We start from the raw sequence: 22,148 nt of genomic DNA, 5'->3' as shown, positions 1-22,148 counted from the left end.
GTCCCAGGGCGGACCCAGACACTATTTCTCAAGGCCCTAAAGGTGTTAAAGCTTCTGTGGTTAAAAATCCTGTTCCCACTGATAAAGAGGCAAGGGCTTTGGATAGGTGGGGAAAGAAAGTGTATACTTCTTCCACTCTAGCCATGAGGGCATTGAATTGTCAGTTTCACATGCTAAAATATCAGAATTACCTCCTTTCACAATTAAAATCTAAGGTGGATGCTTTGGCAGGAGGTATTGAGTGTAAAGAGTTGCTGGATTTGGTTCATGTGTCTGAACAAGTGGGTAAGCATTCTTTGCAATGTGGTTTTGATGCTGTACAGGCCTCCTCGAGGGTGGCAGCTACTAGTTCTGTTCTTCGCAGGCATGCCTGGTTGAAGGATCAGAATTTAGCTGAGCATGTTAAGACAAGGATTTTGGATGCTCCTTTACAGTCTGATGTGTTGTTTGGATCGCCTGTGGAAGCAGTTTTAAAGAAAATGGAGGACAAAGCTAAGTCTATGCAAACTGTTAAAGATTTTTTGCAGGTGCAGCCACCGAAGTTTAGTAGAAATTGGCCTGCTAAGGGGTGGACATATCCTGCTTATGATTCCCAGTCTAGGGGTAGGTCTAGACGTGGTAGGGGCAGGGCTCCAGGTTCTTTTAGGCCTAGAACAGGGAGTTCCCCTGCTCAGACTTCTGGTGAGGGCAGGGGTCAGTCCTTTCGTAAACAGACCCAATGACCTGTCTTTTCCGCTGCCAGTAGATTCTCGTCTGGCAGCTCCTTTGGGAGGAAGACTGTCTCTTTTCAAAGAAAATTGGGATTTAATTACTCAAGACAAATGGGTGTTGGATGTCATTCACCACGGTTACAGATTTTATTTCCATACAATGCCCCCTTTCAAAGGCATGCCAGACGTTCCTCCTCCACAAAGAAAAGAGGCTCACAAGCAAGTTTCTCAATTACTCCAGATAGGGGCCATTCAGCCAGTCCCTGTATCAGAAAGGGGCCTAGGATTTTATTCTCGCCTGTTCCTAGTACCAAAGAAAGGGAACACGTGGAGACCAATTTTGGATTTATCTCTCCTCAACACTTATCTGGACATTCCCAAGTTCAAGATGTTGACGTTACAACAGCTTTTACCTCTGCTGGGCAAAGATCACTGGATGGTAACTCTAGATCTCAAGGAAGCTTACCTTCATGTGCCTATAAGGCTAAGTTGCAGGAAGTATCTGCGGTTTCGAGCTGGAAATTCTCATTATCAGTTCTCTGCATTGCCCTTTGGCTTATCTACTGCGCCCAGAATATTCACAAAGGTTCTGGCTCCAGTGATTGCTTACTTCAGGCTTCAAGGAATTCAAATCTATCCTTACTTGGACGACTGCCTGCTTCTGGCTCAGGAAAAGGAAGACCTTGTACAGCATCTGGAACATGTTATAGCAGTGCTAAGATGCCTAGGGTATTCTGTGAACGAAATAAAGTCCAGTCTAGTACCCTCTCAAGACATGTGCTTTCTGGGTGTGAGACTGAATACAGCAGCCCAGATGGCCTTTTTAACCCCGGACAAACAACAGAATCTATCACTTTACTTCCATCAATTATCTCATCAGTCCGTGCTGACTGCAAAGACAGTCCTTCAAGCATTAGGGTTCATGGCATCTTGTATTCTGGTGCTTCCCAATGCCAAACTGCATATGAGGAAGCTACAATGGTATCTCAAAAATGTATGGACACAGCACTGCCAGGATTTGGACACTGTCATTCAAATAATACCTTGCCTTCAAAAAGAATTTTTGTGGTGGGCTCAGGAATGTCACCTAAACAAGGGACTCTCTGTGACCCGGCCAGAGGCGAGTCAGATTTTAACGACAGATGCCTCGGACATTGCTTGGGAGCTCATCTAAATGGAAAGTGGATACAAGACAAGTGGCCTGCCAGACTACAGCATCTACATATCAACATGAAGGAGATGTTAGCAGTCCATTTGCATTAATGGCTTTCAAGGAGTTACTTCTTCCAGGGCAGGTGTTGATTCTAACAGACAACACAACTGTCATGTGGTACATCAACAAGCAAGGGGAACACATTCTTATCCTCTATGCAGGCAAGCAATGATTTTATGGGAGACTGCGCTAAGCTTGCAACTAACTCTTCAGGCAAGGTTTCTGCCAGGAGCACAGAACTCCTTAGCAGATGTGTTAAGCAGACAAATCATGGATCCCCACAGTGGAAACTGGATCTTCATGTATTTCAAAAATTGACAGTGTCTTGGGAACTCCAGACATAGATCTGTTCGCTTCTCCACTAAACCACCAGCTGCCACAGTATTGCACAAAGGGGTTTCATCACACAGCTTGGAAAGTGGATGCTCTGTCTTTCAGTTGGAAGAACCTTCATGTGTATGCCTTTCCTCCTCTACCTCTTCTTCCAAAGGTACTCTTAAAGGTCAGACAAGACAGGCCAAGGATGATTTTGATAGCTCCAGATTGGCCTCGGCAACACTGGTACCCACTCCTCCGGAGTCTGGTAAGGAAGCCTCCATGGCCTTTGCCTCTGATTCCTCATCTGTTATCTCAGCAGGGTGGTCATCTGCTCAATGTCAAGCTTCACTCTCTTCATCTAACAGCCTGGCATATTCTGTATTGAAGCACAGCAGGTCTCAACTTCCTCAACAAGTTTTAAATGTACTTATGGAAGCTAGAAGACCTAGTACAAGGAAAGTGTCATGAAAAATGGAAGAGATTTTTATTTTGGAGTACAGCGAATAATTTGCAGGTTTCTGAGCCTAATTTGAGTGCGGCTCTTCAATACCTTACTGAGTTATTGGACAAAGGTTTGTCCTTCTCTTCTATTAAGATTCATGCTGCAGCAATTTCGGCTCACTATGATTGTGACCCACCATTGTTTTCGCATCCTTTGTTCAAGCAGTTTCTTCGAGGGGCAAAAAATATAAGGCCCCCACGTAGAGCTCCTACTCCTGCTTGGGATCTCAATTTTGTGTTGGAAAAACTTACTCTACAACCTTTTGAGCCTGCGGCTACTGCTGAATTGAAATACTTGTCATGGAAGACTGCTTTTCTGTTGGCTATTACCTCTGCAAGAAGGGTGTCTGAGTTGCAGGCCCTTATGGCAGTAGAGCCATTTTTGATTTTCCATAAGGATAGGGTATCATTACGTACTAATCCTTCCTTTATGCCTAAGGTGGTTTCTAATGTGGCTTTAAACCAAACTATTCATTTGCCTACGTTTTATGCAGACCCCCAAAATAAAGGGGAAATGATTTTGCACACTTTAGATGTACACAGGCAATTGCGTTATTATTTAAGCAGGACTAAGGATTTTAGGCAGTCTCAGCAGTTGTTTGTTTCTTTTGCTTTGAGTTCACAGGGCAAGCCTGTGTCAAAACAAACTATTTCTAGGTGGATTGGCTTTTGCATTGCATTTTGTTATTCCCATCATGGCAAGGAGATTCCAGCTGGGATTAGGCCTCATTCCACTAGGGCTACTGCCACTTCAACAGCATTTCTAAGGGGGGTGGCAACTAAGGATATTTTGGAAGCAGCTACTTGGAGTTCAGTGCATACTTTCTCTAAGCATTATCACCTTCCTATCTACTCTAAGTCTAGGGCTGGTTTTGCCACAGCTGTTTTGCAAGGCATGTTGTCAGCTCCTCCTTCTTTATGATTTGCCAGCCTCCCTTACCTCTGCTTTGGGATTCTACCCACTAGTAAGGACTGCAGCAATGGAAGACGAAGAACATAGTACAGTTTTGTACCTACCATAAATGTAGATGTTCGAGGATTCCATTGCTGCAGTCCAATTTACCCTCCCTCCTTCCCCTCTGTGTTTAGGGGTGGTTGTGTAGGTGAGTTTACATGCTTATATTTTTGTACATATTTTTGGTGCAGGTATTTTGGGCCTTGTCTTTTTAGGGTCTTCTGACATCTGGGGCAAGAAAAGACTGAGGATATGACGCCGGTCATGCGCATTAGTACCCTGACGTACTGACGTCAGACTAATGCGCCCTGACCGACGTCAGCCTTATACTCTGGTATTCGGGCCGACTGGATGCGGACTATACCCACTAGTAAGGACTGCAGCAATGGAATCCTCGAACATCTACATTTATGGTAGGTACAAAACTGTACTTTTTTGGTATGTTTTGTTAATGTTATTCTTTGTGCTTGTCGGCTTTTAGGTGTTCATCTATAATTACTCCCAGTAGTTTAGTGTGAGAAACAACGTCTGTTGTTGTATTGCTATGAGAGAGAATGGTGAACTGGGCCTTATCTATGAGGGTGGTTTTCTTGGGGGTAAATAGGAGTAGCTTGGTTTTAGTTGGATTAAGTGACAGATTATTGTTACTGAGCCATGTCTCTATAGAAGTAAAGGCCAGTTGAGTAATATGATGAAGATCAGACAAAGAATTAGCAGAACACATCATGATAGAATCATCAGCGTATTCTATCAGTGAGCTCTGACTGAATGATGACTGATGATTATTAATGAAGATGCTGAAGAAGAGGGGACCTAGTATGGAGCCTTGAGGGGCACCAGTGGGGTTACTGATTTCTTCCATTTGACGGCCTGTTGTTAGTCTGATAGGTAACTAAACAGCCAGTTAAGAGTAGGAGGGCAAATGCCAATTTATGAGAACTGATTCAGGATTAATGGATGAGCAATTGTATCAAAAGCCTTTGATAAGTCTAAAAAAAGAGAATAAATGATTTTTCTTGAGTCACTGACTTTGTTGACTGTGTCCATGAAAGATAAAAAAGGCAGTCATAATACTACTATGACCTGGTCTATTAAGGAGGAAGTTTAGAAGTTGAACATGAATGCATTTTTCAAGGAGCTTGGAGATGGGAGACAGAATGGCCATAGGATGGAAGTTTGAGATATCTGTAGAGTAGCCACCAGAGGTATAATAAATGTTTTTTTCCAAATGTTTGGGAAATAGGATTTGAGGATGGATCTGTTTACTATTACACTGATGGGATAGGCAATGGCATCAGCAGCTATTCTTGGATATTCAGTGGGCAGGTTGTCAGCTGCATTGGAGCTGGGTTTGAGTTTAAGGAGCAGTCTTTTTATAGTAACAGTTGGAAGTCGTTTAAGTATGAATGTCTGTGTTTGTTGGGTTGTTGTTTATTGAGAGTAAGGTAAGAAGGAAGAAGAAGGAAAGTGGGTAGGAAGGGACAGCATACTGTAATTAGAATTATTAGAGAGTATGTCACAGTGAGGCTGGGAAAAACTGGCAGTGATATTTGATGTATTTATTAATAACATGAGAGTTAAAGAGTTGGCAATTTGACGTGGAGTTTTATCTGGATTAGGACATGGGTTGCCCTTACTGCCTGGATTTAACAGTGATGTTATGGATGACCAGAATTTTTGGGGGTTTGCTTATGATTGGTTTGAAGTGTTAGGTAATTGTCTTTTTTGTCTTTGATTACTTGTCTTTTTACTTGGCTACAATTTATTTTTGTTATTCATTTCTCATGCCAAGCAGTTGTCCACATCTGAGGAGGCTCATTCTACTAGAGCAGTGCCTTCTTCGGGGGCTGTCTTCAAGGAATTGGACACCAACTCCATTCTTGAAGCTGCTGCTTGGTCTTTGGTTCATGCATTCACTAGACATTACAAAGTGGGTGTCATTTCCAGGGCCAGGGCAGGTTTTGCCAAGTCTATCCTGCATGGATTTGTGGAGGGCTCCTCCTCGCCTTCAGTGTAGCTTTTCTGCTCTCCCAGAGGTGATGAATACTGCAACATTGATATTGAAGGACATAGTACAGTTGTGTGAAATATTACCATAACAATAAATGTCTTCTTTTCACTGTTGCCGTATTCACCTCCTCCCTCTTACCCCATTCCTCTTCTTTTTGCATGGGTGGTATTTTCGTTATGGCTGAGAGGTTCTTCTCCTTCTCTTCCTTTTTTTTCTAGATGTACATGTCTCCTTTCCATTGGGGGTCCTGGTTCTCCTGGAGCACTCAGTTCTGAGTTGGGAACACACGTATGTCAACTTTATACCCTAGGCTTGTGCAGGGAATGTCATACGTCAAATGTATGCTCCCTAGATAATAAAGGCTTTGGTATACTGACCATACGTTGGGCTATCCTTGGCAGGAGATCTTAGAAGTGATGAATACTGTAAGAGTGAAAAGGACATCTACTATTATGGTAGGATTTTGAGAAACTGTATTGTCTACAGAAAATGAAGCCAAAAACTGGAGAAGATACTAAAAAGCAGGATATTTTTATTTATTTATACATATATGTTTACCAGGTAAGTGCGCTGGTCAAAGGACTCTTTTTCAGATACTTCCTGGACCATTTGACAAAGTATACATTCAATCTTTATGCAAAGGTATATACAGAATATATGAATCAGTGTATCAACCTTTAAACCCATTGTGTAAATTATTACAGTGAGTACATATTGAAGAACCACTGTTACAGTAAGTGTATTTACCCATAATTATAAATCTGATGTTGTAAATATTTATTCATTCCTTACTGTTAGGACTTCGGTTCCATCCTTGGCACTGACACGGACATTACCAAGCTCGCACCAGCAAAAACTCTCAGCTACGACCTACCCACAATGCCCCTCTCATAGTTTCTCCAGATCTTGTTTGCCGTGTTCCTCGTCAGACGTGCCAAGCCTTCTCTCAAGCTAAGTGTAGTGTTTTTGTGATTTTTCTTTCTAATTACCATCAATCTAGTCAGTTTTCCTTAAAGATTACCTTTTCATCTTTAAATTTATACACTTTCTCTATAAAACCTTCCCTCTACCTTCAGTAGCTCTTTTCATACCATCGTTGGTACTGTCCCTCTCCCCTACCTTTGGTAGGCCCTTCCCTACCACTTGTGGTATTTCCTTTTCTATCTGTTTAAAAAAAAAAAAAAAACTCTTTTTCTGTAACCTTGCTGTTGTTTTTGGTTGGTTAAATTGTAGTTTGACATAGTGTAGTTTTTCCATAATGCCTGATAAAGTTAAACTAGGATTTAAACAGTGCGATAAGTGCGGACGTAAGATGCCCAACTCAGACGGTCACGCCCTGGTGTGTTTATTGTTTGGGCTTCAGTCACATGAACATAGCTTGTGATATTTGTTCGAGCTTCTGCAATCGTACATTGGCGAGCGCAAGCTGATTCTGAAAGGTATGATGAAAACTCCCTTCTTGGAGGCTCTTTCTGGGATGGAGGTCTCACCACCTCCTAAGCATAAGGTTGTGAAGAAACACAAAGAGAAATGGAGTCACTTGATTCCGACATCGCCTTCCTACTCGGAACTGATTCGACACCGGGCTTCTCCCACGCCTTTAGTACAGACTACTTCAACACTAGGCTCCATGTCTTCTCCCTCGGTGCCACCCTTAATTTTGACTCCAACCACTGTACCAGCTTCGGCACCATCCCCCTCGGTGCTGACCTTGGTTTTGACACAGGCTGCAACTACTGTATCTGCATCGGCACCATCCCCGGCCATGGTGCCGATGTCTTATGCAGCTTGACTGACTCTGACCCCGTTAGTCGAACACCTTCCCAGAACCAGATACTCTCCCACTTATGACCCCTTTTTGAGACACCAGTTTAGTCCTTTTCTTGACATACCTGAATCTCCTTCGGCAGCTTCCTTCAGATCCACCAGGAGTCTTTCAGAACAAGATGTAGTGAGTGTTGTGGACCAGCTTTTGACACCTAGAGGATTACCCACCCCTGCTAGGTCTTCCTTCCCTCTTGGAATGGAAGCTTTCATGGCTTATTCACCTGTATATCCTCCTCCAGCCTCCTCCCAGGCCCCGGAGCCTTTGGTACCGATGGCCATCCTGGTGCATTCTGTCTCAGCTCTGACAGCGGAGGCTTCCCTGTTGGCACCGATTACTCTTGCTTCAATGGCTCAGTTGGAGCCGGCCCACTCTCGGAGCAGTGATTGGGCTGTTGGCACCGTGGCTCCTAGTTCGGTGCCTATTTTTTCGGTGGTGCTGTCTACGGCCATGGCTCCCTCGGTAGCTACCGGTCCTCTCGGAGCTCCTCACCTGGAGGCAGGCTCCTCAGGGCGGGGTGTGACCCTGGTTCCAAGGTTGCCCTTCTCGGTTCCGGGCTCTCATCCCTCCTCGGGCAGACCTGCTTTCCACGTGATGGAGAGGGTCCTTGCCTCAACAGGCTCGCAGTTGGCACCATTGGCATTGACACCAGACCCCCCTCTAGCATACAGCTGTCCAAACCCCCTACTCTGGGATCCCGAGCATGGGAGCCACAAGACCTTCCCTTGGAGAGAACCCTTTTTCCGGAGTTCGCCTCAGAAGATCCCACTGGGGAGCCACCCCGGAAGAAACTGTGCAAGAGGAAGCATCTTGATTCCCCTGAGGAATCCATCACTGAAGGCACCGATTGTGATGAGGGAGAAGGGTCCCCATGGTCTCCCTTGGAAGACGTCTCATTTGGAGACATTCTTGAGATCCTCAAGCAGAGGGGAGACTAGAAACCCTCCAACCCTTTGGAGGAATCGGTGTTCTTGTAGGCCTTCTGTGCTTGGCCATCTACTTCCTGGGTGACCCACCTGTGGATGAGCTTGTTAAACCTATTGTGCAGTGTGCCTGGAAAGCCCTGGACAACATAGAACCTGTTCCCCAGAGGCCAGATAAAATTTTATCTACCCCTGAAGACCAGCCTAATAGGTCCAAGCAGCTGATAGTTGATTCCATGGTCGTGGTGGCGGCCACCAAGAGCGAACTGGCAGAAGATAGTTCCACTGTTCATCCCGCGAACATGGAGTCTCGGACTATGGACAGACTGGGGAAGTGGGCCTACACTTCAGCGACCTTTGCCATTCGGTTGCTGAATTATCTGGCACACTTTACTCGCCTCCAAAGAGACCTAATTTCAGAAATGTCTGCCTCTGGCGGGAGTACTGCCTGAGGAGGTGTGTGATACTGTTGCCTCTCAGCTAGCTACCCTGGAATCCATCTCAAGCTCCTCGATGCACTTGATCTCTCACACCACCGAGGGGGCAGCTCGAGCAGCCGCATCAGGCATCGTCATGAGACGGCATGCGTGGATGCATTTGTGTGATTTTGCAGACCCCTTTAAATCTTCCTTTGTCAATGCGCCTGTTAACAAATCTTCCCTTTTTGGTCCCAAAGTAAGAGACACACTATCATGTAGTGAGAAGGATGGAAAGACCTTCTCTGCTGTGGGCATACGTTTTTCCACCCCCACCCCCCCACCCCCGATTTCCTACTTCAGGAATCAGAGGGGAGGGGAGGGAAATTGTGGTTCAAGAAGTCCCAAGGATCTTTTCGTGACGCTCGTGATGAGCAGTCCACCCAGGGCAGAGGGGGGCAACTCATCCAGAAGATGCCCCTTTCAGGGCAGAGGGGGTCCGCGCAACCAGGGTGCTAGAGATTCCTTCTCCGGCTGACCCTTCCAGCGCTCCTGAACAGTGGCCTGATTGCTTTCCTCTGGAAGCAGTCGGGGGTTGATTTTCCCTGCACCTACATGTCTGGCATCTCATAACAACAGCTGCATGGGTGCAGGGGGTAATATTCAGAGGCTATCATATCCCATTCGATCTTACTCCCAGACCCGTGAAATGAATCCCCAATGCCCCACCCAGTCAGAGGGAAGCTGCAGCCTTAGAAATCGAAAAGCTTCTAAGAAAAAGAGTCATCCAGCCATTCCCACTAGACCAGAGAGGATCCGGGTTTTACTCGAGGTTCTGTTTAGTGCAAAAAAGACAGGGGACTGGAGACCAATCCTAGATCTCAGCTTACTAAACAAATTCATAAAACCTCAAAAATTCTGGATGGTTATGGTGCAGTCCATCCTCCCCTTTCTGGGGAAGGACAACTGGATGTGCTGTATAGACCTCCAGGATGCGTATTACCACATAAAGATGGACAAACGCTCCTGGAGATTTCTCCACTTCCGGCTGGGAGCCAATCACTATCAGTTCAGGGTACTGCCCTTTGGTCTCTCGGCAACCCTAGTAGCTCATCTCTGACTACAAGGATTCCAATTGTTTCCATATTTAGATGATTGGGTCCTTACCGCCACAACCAGGAATCTTCTCATCCTCAGTCTCTCTTATACTCAAGGCCTTGCTCTTCGCTTAGGTATCAGGATCAACATGGACAAATCACAAATGTCTCCAGCAAGTACACTGGAATTCATTGGGGTGATCTACAACAGAACATCCTGTCAAGCTTCTCTTCCTCCTCCCAGGCTCTCAAAAATAAGAAGCCGGATTCAAGTCCTACTTCCTCAGACATTTGTACCTGCACACCTTGTACTACAACTATTGGGCTCTATGGCAGCAAGCATTACCTTAGTACCACTGGTGAGGTTGCACATGAGACTATTACAGTGGCTCCTTTCATCATAATGGTTGATCTTAACCCACCCACTTGACCATATGATGCACCTTACAAACCTTTGCAAGAAAGAAATGCTATGGTGGATGAAGCCAGAAACAAATCTTTGGTGTCGACCATTCTGCCTTCCCCAGCCAAGGGCAACTGTGACCACGGACGTTAACCTGTTAGGGTGTGGGGGGGCATTTCCAGGGAAAGACAGTCCAAGGCACCTAGTCCCCCATGGAGGCCAGTTTGCACATAAATGTCCTGGAACTGAGGGCAGTTCTCTTAGCATTGCAAGTGTTCCACACATCCCTTCCTTCTGGGACCATTGCAGTTCAGTCGGACAACATGTCAGTCGTCTGGTACATCAACAAACAAGGCGGAACTAGGTCTTACCTCTTTGTCAGGAGTTCATGAAAATTTGGCACTGGCCGATGGCTTCCACCCGCTTTCTCATAGCAATGCACATTTCCGGGTGTTCCAGTGTTATTGAGGACAATCTGAGCAGGAACATTCTGATGCCTCATGAGTGGTCCCTCAGTTCTATAATAGCGGATCAGATCATCCGCTGTTGGGGCAGGCCTTGCTGGGAACTGTTTGCTTCTAAGCTCAAAAGTTGAGAAGCAGAATGATCCTCATTGCTCCTTATTGGCCCTGTCAAGTCTGGTTCCCTTTCCTATGGCCTCATCTGATTCACAGCCCGTGGATCCTGGATCATTCCCAAGGTCTGCTGTCTCATTCTCAGGGACTGATTCACCCCAGTCTTCACAGCCTCAAGCTCACAGCTTGGTTCCTCCACTTCCGATGATTGCCAGGCTACCTGATATTTCATCTCCTGTGCGCGAGATTCTTCTGGCTTCACTCAAACCTTCCACCAGGAAAATTTATTCTAGTAAGTGGGCTAGGTTCTCTAGATGGGCCAAAGAACATAAATTAGACCCCTTTTCCATGCCTGTTCAGAAGATCCTACCATATCTAGTTACCCTATTACACACAGGAGCTTTAGCATCGACAATTACTGTGTATTTAGCAGGTATTGCAAATTTTCACACTGGAATTGACAATTCTTCTGTTATGTCACACCGACTGTGCAAAACCTTCATGAAAGGTGTATTACATGTTAAACCTCCTGTCAAGCCTCCAATAGAGCCTTGGGACTTGACATTGGTGCTTCAGTCATTAATAACTCCTCCTTTTGAGCCTTCTAGCTCAAATGATATGAAATTTTTGTCCTGGAAAACTCTGCTTCTAGTAGCCCTTATCTCAGCGAGAAGAGTATCTGAGTTGCAGGCCTTGAGTGTCAAGAGACCTTACTTGATTTTTCATCAGGAAAGAGTGTCTCTACGTACTGACCCCTCTTTTTGCCCAAGGTCATTTCTGGGTTTTCCATTAATCAGTCTATTGACCTACCGGTTTTCTTCCCTCATCATTCAAATAGAGGGGAATACCTTTTGCATACCCTCGATGTTCATAGGCAACTTTGTTTCTACTTGGACAAAACTAAATCTTTCAGAAAAACGGATCGTTTGTGGCCTTTGCAGGCCCCAGATTGGGTAGGCCTGTCTCCAAAATGACTTTATCTTCTTGGCTCAGAAACGCCATTACTTTCATCTACCATCGGAACAAAGTGTCTTTACCTTTCAGAATAAAGGCTCACTCTACTAGATCTATGGCTACTTCTGTGGCTTTTCATTCCAGAGCCGCTGTGGATGATATCTGTGCAGCATCCACTTGGGCAAGACCTCATACCTTTATCACTCTTTACAAATTGGATTTGGCCTCCAGGTGATGAGCATCTTTTGCTTCTATGGTGCTCAGGAATGTCTTTCCTTAGGACTCAAGTAGCTGGAGACTCAGTCCTAACAGTAAGGAATGAATAAAGATTTACAATATCAGATAAAGAAGTTATGTCTTACCATAACGTTCCATCTGTGTTGTAGATCTTTATTCATTCATTACTTCCCGCCCTCCTTCTTGGACTCCTGGTGGACTTTAGGATTTCCTTATTAGTTAAGGTATTTGCTCAGACAGAGCCTCCTACTGTCTCTTTTATTACTTCTATACTATAATGGTGGGCAAACTCGATCTGAAGACATTATGAGAAGGGCATAGTGGGTAGGTCTTAGCTGAGAGTTTTTGGCTGGCGCGAGCTTGGTAATGGCCGTGTCAGTTGCGAGGACGGAACCGAAGTACTAACAGTAATGAATGAATAAAGATCTACAACACAGATGGAACATTATGGTAAGACATAACTTCTTTTTTCTCCACTGTTACAGTAAATGTACTTACCCACAATTATGCTTTTTCCACTGTTATAGTAAGTGTACTTACCCACAATTATACTTTCTCTTTCTGAAATACTTTTCCAACCATCTTAAGGCAATACCAGTTTACTAAAGGTTTACTTTTTAACAACTCGCAGAGGTAGTGTTATCGTCTTAATAACCCAACAAAAAATGCTCTTAGGCTCTTCACAGGTGAATACTACCAAAACAACTACAACCAAAAATGTCACCAAAAATTGTCTTAACGTATCAGTCATTTGATTTAGGAGATCCAGTCAGTGTGTGTGTATAAGGAGGTAATTAAATTAGTATAGTAATTGATCAAGCAAGTCTGATGGTCTCCTTCCTGGTGATGTTATTTGGAGATGAAAGTCCTTACTATTTTATAAGCTTCTTATTTTATTAAACTAATTTTGAGTATTAATTTGGTCCTCGTTTTTTTCCTGCTTTTTTTTTTTTTTTTTTTTGATGTTGCTTTGGTTGTGATCTTTCAAATAATTTTGTTTTCATCACAATGTGGGAATACTTTATTGATTGTTTACTGCCTTCTGTAATATCTTTCATCTAGATTTCTGACTACTTGACTGATAATGCCCCATTTTTAGAGGCCTGGTATAAGTAAATCCTTCCAATTGATTCCCAAGCTGCCACTTGAAGTTTTATTTAGATAACTCTAGCTACTGTAAGAAGGAGCTGGATGAATTTGTGCTGTTAATCACTTGACATTATACATATTATGGCAAGTGTGTATTCATGGGACACCAGCGCACTTAGCCCTTCCAAGATTTAATTCTTTTAGTTGAGCTAACCCTACAGCAGTTGATAGAGGTGCCTGTTTTTATTAGCAATAAGCTGAATTTATTTATGGTTCATAGTTTTCAGGAGCTGGAGTTGTGATTTCACAGACAACTAATGGTTATTTTTGGTCTACACATATGATTACAAGGTCTTATAGAACCCTGAACATAATATCACCATGGAATACCAATTAATTTTTGCACTAATATTTTGGTAATTTCTATTTCTGTACCATAGAATGGCACACTACTGAAAGGACAATGGCATGTGTATCTACTGAGCTCCAACACCTTCTCTCAGTGCATTTTATTTTCAACTAGGATGTTAATATGCCAGTTATCCTAGTATTAAATAATGATTCTTTGATATTAGTATGGGTACACAAAAACCTGCCTAAAAGATTGCAGTAATCCGCAATTAAAAGAGTGTATTATGGATTTAAAAGAACTAGTATTTTAGTAAGTTTTGAATTCATTGATCTGATTCTGATGCATTTAGGTATGAGTAGTAAATAGCACATATTTGTAGGATGTGGACATTTAAAATTAAAGGTAAAATGTAAAGGACAAATGGAGTTTTCCTGATACAATACATACATCAAGCACAGTTAGTATGTTGTAAAAGGGTACACATTAATTTTTAATTAGTTTCATGAAGCTAAGACTGGGACAGGTTCATAAAATTTTTATTAAAATCACATTAGCATTGCACACAGGAAGTGGCTGTTTGTGATGGTCTGGGCAGGGTATGTGCAACAGCAACTGAACATTGGTAGAGTGCTGCCATCTAACAGTGCTTGCTCCTCTGGTCAAGCTTTTTATCCATGATTCTTTCTGCGTGCAGTCTGTGTGCTGTCTTTGTGGGGAGGGTTTTATCCAGTTACACTGGTTTCCATTTCCAGACTCACAGCTGTATAATGTATGATAGTTGCCATTTGTCCTTTTACTTTCATCCAAATCTAACATCACAGAGGTATACAGGAGGTAACTATCTTTGTCTTTCTTCTTTTTTTGGGGGGGAAGTGCTATTCCTACTTGGGGGTGTATATATATCCTTGCAAGTATTTGTCTTCTCAGTTTATTGGGAACTTCTATTTTATTAGCTTTAAACATTAAGTTTTAGATACAACTTATTTTTCCTTGAATGAAAAAGTAAGACTGAGTTTCTTTCCTTACTGTTGATGTTAAGCTCAGGATGTCATTGGAACAAAAGGTTGTATAAAAGTTCTAAGATGCATCTTGTAGTATCTAGAATCCTGTGGGTTCCGAAGACCTAGTTGTCCCCAGACTTGCAGCTTAATTCGGTTACTTCTTCCACACTTATTTTAGTAGAATCTTGGCCAATGAAGGTGTGTTAAAATAGATTAAAGAAGAAACTGAAAAGTAAGACAAACTGTGAAGAAAAAAAAAACAAGAAAGAATTTATCTGTCTGAATGTTGCAGGCCCAGGCTGGGAGAGTAACAAAGAAGGGACACAGGGAATATGCAACTGGGGTAGTCTCATGGAGTCTTTTGTCTAGGGCTCCATTTCACCTAAGGCTGGCATTGTTGATTACAGTCCAACATCTGAGATGTGTGTATATATATATATATATATATATATATATATATATGTGTATATATAGCCTAAAAGATCACTGGTCCTGATCATTGACCTGCCATTATAGAGTTCCACCCCATCCTTTTTGCAACTTCATGCAGCCTTCCCCTTTGTTTTGAAGAGACGCCATTATTCGAGTTTCCTTTCTTAAATAGACTGCAAGTGTTTTTGTGCTATAAAAGCATTGTTCTTGTTGTCCCCCCACCAGTGGTTCTTGATGGAATGCATTTTTGTTGGTCTGACATTTCGTCAGTTTGCTATCTGAAGCTAGTGACATATATCCACTTCAGAATGTTGCAAAATACACTTCCTCGCATATAGTGCTTTAGAAATATTCCTTTTTCACAGTCACAATAATTAGTCCAAACTTTCAGAATTTATAGTGTACTTTTATACATTTCATTAATATTAGAAACAGCCTTACTTTAAAATACAGACAGTATCAATTACTACTTTATCTGAAAACAGAGTACCAGAAAAGTGCCTTATGCAAGTGTCTTATATTTTTACTTCAGTTCACTGTTTGCACTAGAGCAAAAATCTTAAAAACAGCTATAGCAACGAGTTATGAGTGTTGAGGTAAGCACTGTCATCTTTATACACTCTGACCATAACACACTGCTTCAAATGCTGAAGAATTCTTTTATTGTATAAAAACGTTTCTTGATATTTAAAAACACGCATGCCAGTTACACAGACTCAGATAGCATATCCATTCTAAATCAAGCATTCCCGATAAAACAGTGTCTGGCCGCCCAACAGGACTTCAGTGGCAAGATCATTTATGCTGCCAGAAATGGCTGAAAAAAAAGAGTAAATAAACCATCAAGGGGTGAGGAGGCTGAGAAAGTGTTCACCTTGAAATGTCTCGTGCATGTAGCAGAGATACTTGTTATAAGTGGGTACCTTCACTTCTCTTCTGCATGTCAGTGATGTACTGTATAAGTGTGTGGATGTGCGTGCTGCACCTATCAGTAGTCAGCAGGTGAAAGGCCACTAAAGTGCCATCATAAGGTAAACAGTTTCTTCATTGAATTATGTCATGGTATGACAGTAATAATCTACTCCTGTATGTGTCAAACACAGGATTTACTCACAACTGGCTTTGTTTAATCACTATAGTTTCATCCTCATGATAAAATCACACCATCTGGTGGTTAGTCTGTGTTGTCCACATCTAGTTGTGAATTACTGATAAAGCCATTAGACATCACTGAGTAGTACCTTTACAGTGTTTTTTCAGATAACAGAGTGATAATACTGTCTCCAAAATATTAAAAATGCAAAACACTTTTGGGGAGATTACCAGGAGCTGTTTTCACTATAAATATTATTTATAGTGTTCCATCCATTGTATGTCATTAGAATTTTTCAGTACTTTTCCTTGCTTTATACAATACTTTGCAAAACAAGAACATCTGTGATGAAGAGGTTCTTCTGAAATATAAGCAAATAGGTTGATATTTTAATTCTGTTTAATATTTCTGTTTACTAATATATTAAATATAATTCAGAATTGATACATTCACCTAAGCAGATAACCTGCTTATCCGATTATCTGCTTTTTCCAATGACCTGAACAGCTCTTTTTCTGCGATTTCAGGCTAAATTACAAAAACAGTAGATGAACAGTTTAACAAAATAATAAGAAAAATATTTAAATATTGTATGATAAGCACATACAAAGTGATGATACCACGAGTCCATTTTCTCAGTTTTCCCGGGAAAACATTATTGGAGACTAACAGACTTTCTACAGGCGGTGAGGTCTGATGCTTGTAGCGTCTGGCCTCCAAGCACCTCTAAGCAGTCTCAGTCCTTGAGTAATAGCCCGTCCTGTTGGTTATCTGCAGGTTTCCCCTAGAAAGTATCCACAGATCACATAAAAAATGTATTTTCCAGTGTTTAATACATATTGCTTTGAATCTCTGCTGCCAAAGAATGGATGGGTGTTTGTTGCAAAATATTTTAGCAGATGCTTTTTATTAACTTTTCAGGTGGGAAGTTTACAGATTTACCTTGCACACAAGTGTTTTGTTCTCCATATATATATCTACCTATATCTATATCTATATCTATATTCTATGTCTTGTAAGTGTAGATATTTGGCGGAGTTTTGACACTGTTTCTGGTAAGCCATTTTGTTTAGAAAAGTCAGATGCCCTTTAACAAACACTTATAATGGCTCAATAAAATGGAACTGTACTTGTGTTTTCAGTCATACATTGTAGTACTGCTTACAGGTTCATAGGTGTTTACTAGGCTAATGACCACAAGGGCCTTTTTAAGCCTAGCCATGCATCCCGAATCTCTGACAAGTTCTGATACCCTTGATAAGTATAAGCATGGGCCTGGGAGATGAACCATTTACAGTTTACCTGTTTGCATCCGAGACATAGATACCAAACCAGGGATGAATTTCCGGTTTCACACCCAGTTGTCTTCATTGCACTTGAATTGGCTAGGGAAGAACTCTGCTTCACATGGCTGGAGAGCTTGTTCCATAGACGGGGTAGTTTCTAGGATACATACCCGTCTGTCCATCATGTCCTATTTATATCACAGGCAGTGATGTAAGTACAACAACTGGATGTTCGGTATAGGCTTGTGACTTTATGCCCCTAAAAGTGTTAAGTATGGACGCCAAAAGGTCAGGTGTGATAGAACAGTGAGAATGTTGTATTTACATCACAGATACTTTAATGCTTTTATGTTGTATTTACATCATAGCACTGATGTGTCTGTATTCCCTTTGGGTGACTTTATGTAATCCAACAGTTAAGCACAGCCCAGTGATTGCACAGAAGCAGACAGAAAGTGACCTTACATTTGCTAATATTCATTTCTTGTTGCTTTCACAGATGAGACTTTGTTTATAAATGTTGTATGCGGTATCCTTTCGGGAGTGATATCAGCAGCCATTGCTAACCCTACAGATGTACTAAAGGTAAGGAACAGCATGACAAACTCTAACGGTATTAATTTGTATGTTTATGAACTGGCTAATTCTTTTGCTCTTAGGATATTCATTTGATAATTAGGTGAATGAGAAATAATGATTTTCTAACTAAGACAATGCTGATTTTAAGATGGGTGATGCCATTTATGTGATAAGGGCAGCCGCAGTGGTGCATAGGTTAGCATTGCCGCCTCACAGCAAGAGGTTCTCCGGTTCGATCCTCTGCTGGGGTGCCTTCTCTGCGGAGTCTGCATGTCCTCCCTGTGGTCGTGTGGGTTTCCTCCAGGTACGCCGGTTTCCTCTCACATCTCAAAGACATGCTGTAGGTGGATTGGATACTCTAAATTGGCCCTAGGCATGAGTATGTGTGCTGGCAACTCAACACCGTAAAACTCAACTGCCAATCATGAGCGGACAGGTGATCCGCTATGGCGACCCGTAACCGGGAAAGGCCGAAAGGAGAAAAAGAAGAAGATGCCATTTATATGATATACATTTGGATAGTTGTTTCCCAGATGAAACTGCTACATTTTTTTAAATTTTAGATTCAGCCTATGGTCAGTGCACCGGGTGAAGGCATGGTCATTCTCTTCTTGGGGGCTGTAGTGTAGTCACCAACAAACCAGGTCAGCCATAGGCCTAACATCAGAAAAGTAGATGCCAAGTAAGAAGGGGCTGAAGACGCTATTACTGAATTTTGTGTAGAAAAGGTACCAGCAGCTGTCACTTTGTGACTTCTGCTGGTGAGCCAGTTCACTGTCCAACAGATAATATAGCAACTGATGTTCAGCCAGGTGAGCTTGACAGTAATTGTATCAAATGTCTTTGTCAAGTTTAGGTAGGCAGTAGTTACTGATAGGCACTTGGCTAGGGCTTATGTAACCCTTTTAAGTAACCTAACTAAACTGAATGCATGTGATGTATAAAACCAAACTGATTTGGGTCAGTGGATTGTAGGACAACTATTTAATTATTTATACGTTTGATTTTAATGTGCTGCACAAACCTAGAAGTGATACTGGTGAGATTAATGGGCCTATAGTGGGGTTGTCCTTGTATAATGGCTTCTCTGTGGCAATTCTTCAGCCCTTAACATTGGAGAGGTTAAAGCTGACTGTGCTTATGAGGGGTTGGATAAATCTTTGTTTTGCACTCAGCTGGAGACAGATATGTTTTTGGTGCCCATAGAAAAGGGAATTATGGTAAAGGGGAGGGGAGGCAGAATGCAGAGGTATGTGGGTGGGATGAAATTAGAGAAACATTTATCAGCTAGGATATTGGTAATAACCTCCACAGCAGTGTGAGCATTATGTTAAAATAACAGCTCAGTTAAGAGTTGGGTGTTGATTCTGAATTTCCTAATATATTTAAAAAAGGCCTTGTGATTATTCATGGAAGAGGTGGCAAGTTTTAGTTCATAGCTTGCTTTACATTTCCTAATGGTGCTCTTGAGATCTTTACTGGCCAGTTTTAGATCCTTGGCATGATGGGTGGAAGAGATTTATTGTGCATAGCAAGAAGTTTTTTCCTCTTATTGTAAAGTTTGCTTAAGTAACCGTTCCACCATAATGGTTTAATTTTGATTTCCCAGTACACTTGTAATGGAATGGGATGGTTTGAATATGAGTAGGACTCTGAGGTGTATGCAGCAGCACTGGCTTCCTGCTGGTTAATGTCATGGGGGGGGGGGCACTCTTGAATTAGGATAAGAGGTTGGTTCTGGCCATGTATCTGAATACAACTGGGTTCATACTTATGGTGGCCATAGTTCTAACAGAGAAGATAACAGCCTGAAGGTTGGAGTTACCTGGGGGAGGAGGAGGAATTATATGGTGGGGGGACTGCCCCCATATTTGTAAGGACAAGGTCAAGAAGATTCAAATCTCTACTGGTGAAGCAGACAGTTGGATCCAGGGAGTTGGTGCTAACAAAGTTTAAGAACTGCTGTATGTATATTGTTGGTTAAATAGGTTTGCCAGTTAATGGAGGATAGTTGAGGGTGTCTAAGATTATTTCATTAGATTTAATATGAATAGATTTCAAATGATTTATGTATGTATGTATGTATGTGTATTTGTGTGTGTGTGTGTATTAGGGGACATTATAGAGGTACTTACTCATTGACGTCATCATTTTGCTGCATGTTACCAGGATTTCCTGTAGTTCTAGGCTGGTAGCATTTTGGATTAGGAGCTAGATAAAGGGATTGCTGATAAATATATATATACACTCTGCAGCTCACAAAATGATAGGTGCTAAACTCAAGTACAGAGTGAGTGTTCTCAATACATTGAAGACAAATTTTAGTAACTATGATGTTATGCATACTTTCAGTGGTCAGAAATGCGTCAAGCTCAAGCATTTTTTTTTAGTTAGACCCTTAGCCTTGGACATTGCTCCCTTAATGTAAGCCAGATTAGAATTTCCTATGCTGGTATGTCCAGATGATGGACTTTTCCTACAAAAAGCCACTATGGGGTCAGCAAATGTTTTAGCCAATATGCAGAAGCAGGCCATCTTTTGGGAATCAGGCTAGCCTATTAACTATCTCTTCCCATGCTGACACATAGGTTCATAGAAGGTTACTAGGCTAGCGGCTGTAGAGCCCTTACAGGCCAACCATATTTATCCCTAGTTGCCCCAATTATTGGTGGTTAGCCGAGTGAAGTTCGCAGAGGTAAGGGTCTGTTGTAGTTAATACCAACTTCCTCTGTCCAGGAGGGACAAAGGTATCACCCCAGGAGTGAATCTGCAGTCACCATTCCATTGATATAAATTGCATTTGAAGAGGGTCAGGGATGGGCTCTGTTTCGTGTGAATTGGAAGCCTGTTCCAGAGGAGTGGCAGTCTCTGGGAGATGTATCTATCTTTGCATTATGCCTTGTTCATGTCAGATGCTAGGTTAAGGTCCCTGATGCAAGTGATACTCCTGCTGCTTGATTTGCAAATGTCTTGTATTGTCATCAGGGCTGGGACAGAGAACGCCCTGTAAGCCCTTAGCAACCTGTAGGAGACAGAATACTTTGACAGGGCTTTCAGTCTTTCTGTGTAAGACTAGTTTTGTGTTGCCTGTAATTTCTTGGTGTGAAACCTCTCTCCAATTGTTGCAGATGTTGAGGTTCATGTAAAAGGGAACATTGTACTCAATTATTGATCTGAAGAGGACTGAGTGTAATGGAGTTGTAACATCCTTAGATCTATTTGTGATCCCTTTACTTATAAGATGTGCCACATAGAAGGATTTCCTTACTACTGTGGGTATGTGTTGGTCAAAGTTCAGATTGCTGTCAACCTGAGTACCCAAATCCTGTACCACTAGGTCCACACTTAGGGGGGTGCTGTCTGTAATAAAACGATACTAGTAAGTAGAGGTAAAGTTTGGAAGGAATGGCAGAAGAACAGAAGTGAACACAATTTACAGCATTACAGACAATTGCACCATCAAAGAAGTTTGTAGCCATAGATAAAAAGCAGTGCTTTACACAACAGCTATCTGACCATAAAAACAACCTCAGAAAATTTTGGTCCACCATCTCTTCGCTGCTCACCCTAGGGTGCAAACAAAATCCTGCCCCAGTCACAAATGAATCTCCACCTCAAGTAGCTGAAATATTTAACACTCACTTTATAGAAAGGATTGCCACCTTACTCAATGATCCTAACAAGCCCCTAAGTCCAAATCCCACAACCAAATTAAATCTCAACACGTCACTCTCATCCCAAAGAATTCCAACTATACCCCCACAACCCTCATCCTTCATATTACAGCCTGTACCCACTAATTATATATGGTGCTTAATACAAAAAAATAAAACCTTGCACTTTCTCTGCTGACAACCATCCATCCTAATACTTGCAGATAAGGTTATTGCCTGTCCTGTCAGTATTCTCATTAATAGATCCATCAAAGAATTCCAAGTCCCCTCCCTCTGGAAAAAAAATCAGTAATAATCCCTTTACATAAGAGAGATGAATATAATGAATTATCAAATGTCGTCCCATCTCCATACTGTCGCCACTCTCCAAACTCTTGGAAAAATGTATACATAAACAGCTTCTTGATCACCTTATTCATAACAAACTCCTTATGTCTACCCAACATGGCTTCAGACCCAGGCGTAGTACAACAACTGCGCTGTCTTTCATGGACACAATTAACA

The 22,148-nt window shown here is 42.2% G+C and overlaps 1 protein-coding gene across 1 annotated transcript in view; it reads left to right on the top strand.

The window, feature by feature from the left end:
- Positions 1–22,148, top strand: part of SLC25A14 (solute carrier family 25 member 14) — a 1,283,912-nt gene that overhangs the window by 227,357 nt on the left and 1,034,407 nt on the right. Inside the window, exon 4 of the mRNA XM_044057171.1 lies at positions 17,891–17,976. Within this exon, the coding sequence (XP_043913106.1) occupies positions 17,891–17,976 (86 nt within the window). The remainder of the gene's footprint in view (positions 1–17,890; positions 17,977–22,148) is intronic.

Source organism: Protopterus annectens, chromosome 15.part0, assembly GCF_019279795.1.
Source record: "Protopterus annectens isolate FY-2018-M chromosome 15.part0, PAN1.0, whole genome shotgun sequence".
Classification (NCBI taxonomy): Eukaryota; Metazoa; Chordata; order Ceratodontiformes; family Protopteridae; genus Protopterus; species Protopterus annectens.
Note: the sequence above shows the minus strand (reverse complement) of the source record. Positions and strands in the feature narration are given on the sequence as shown.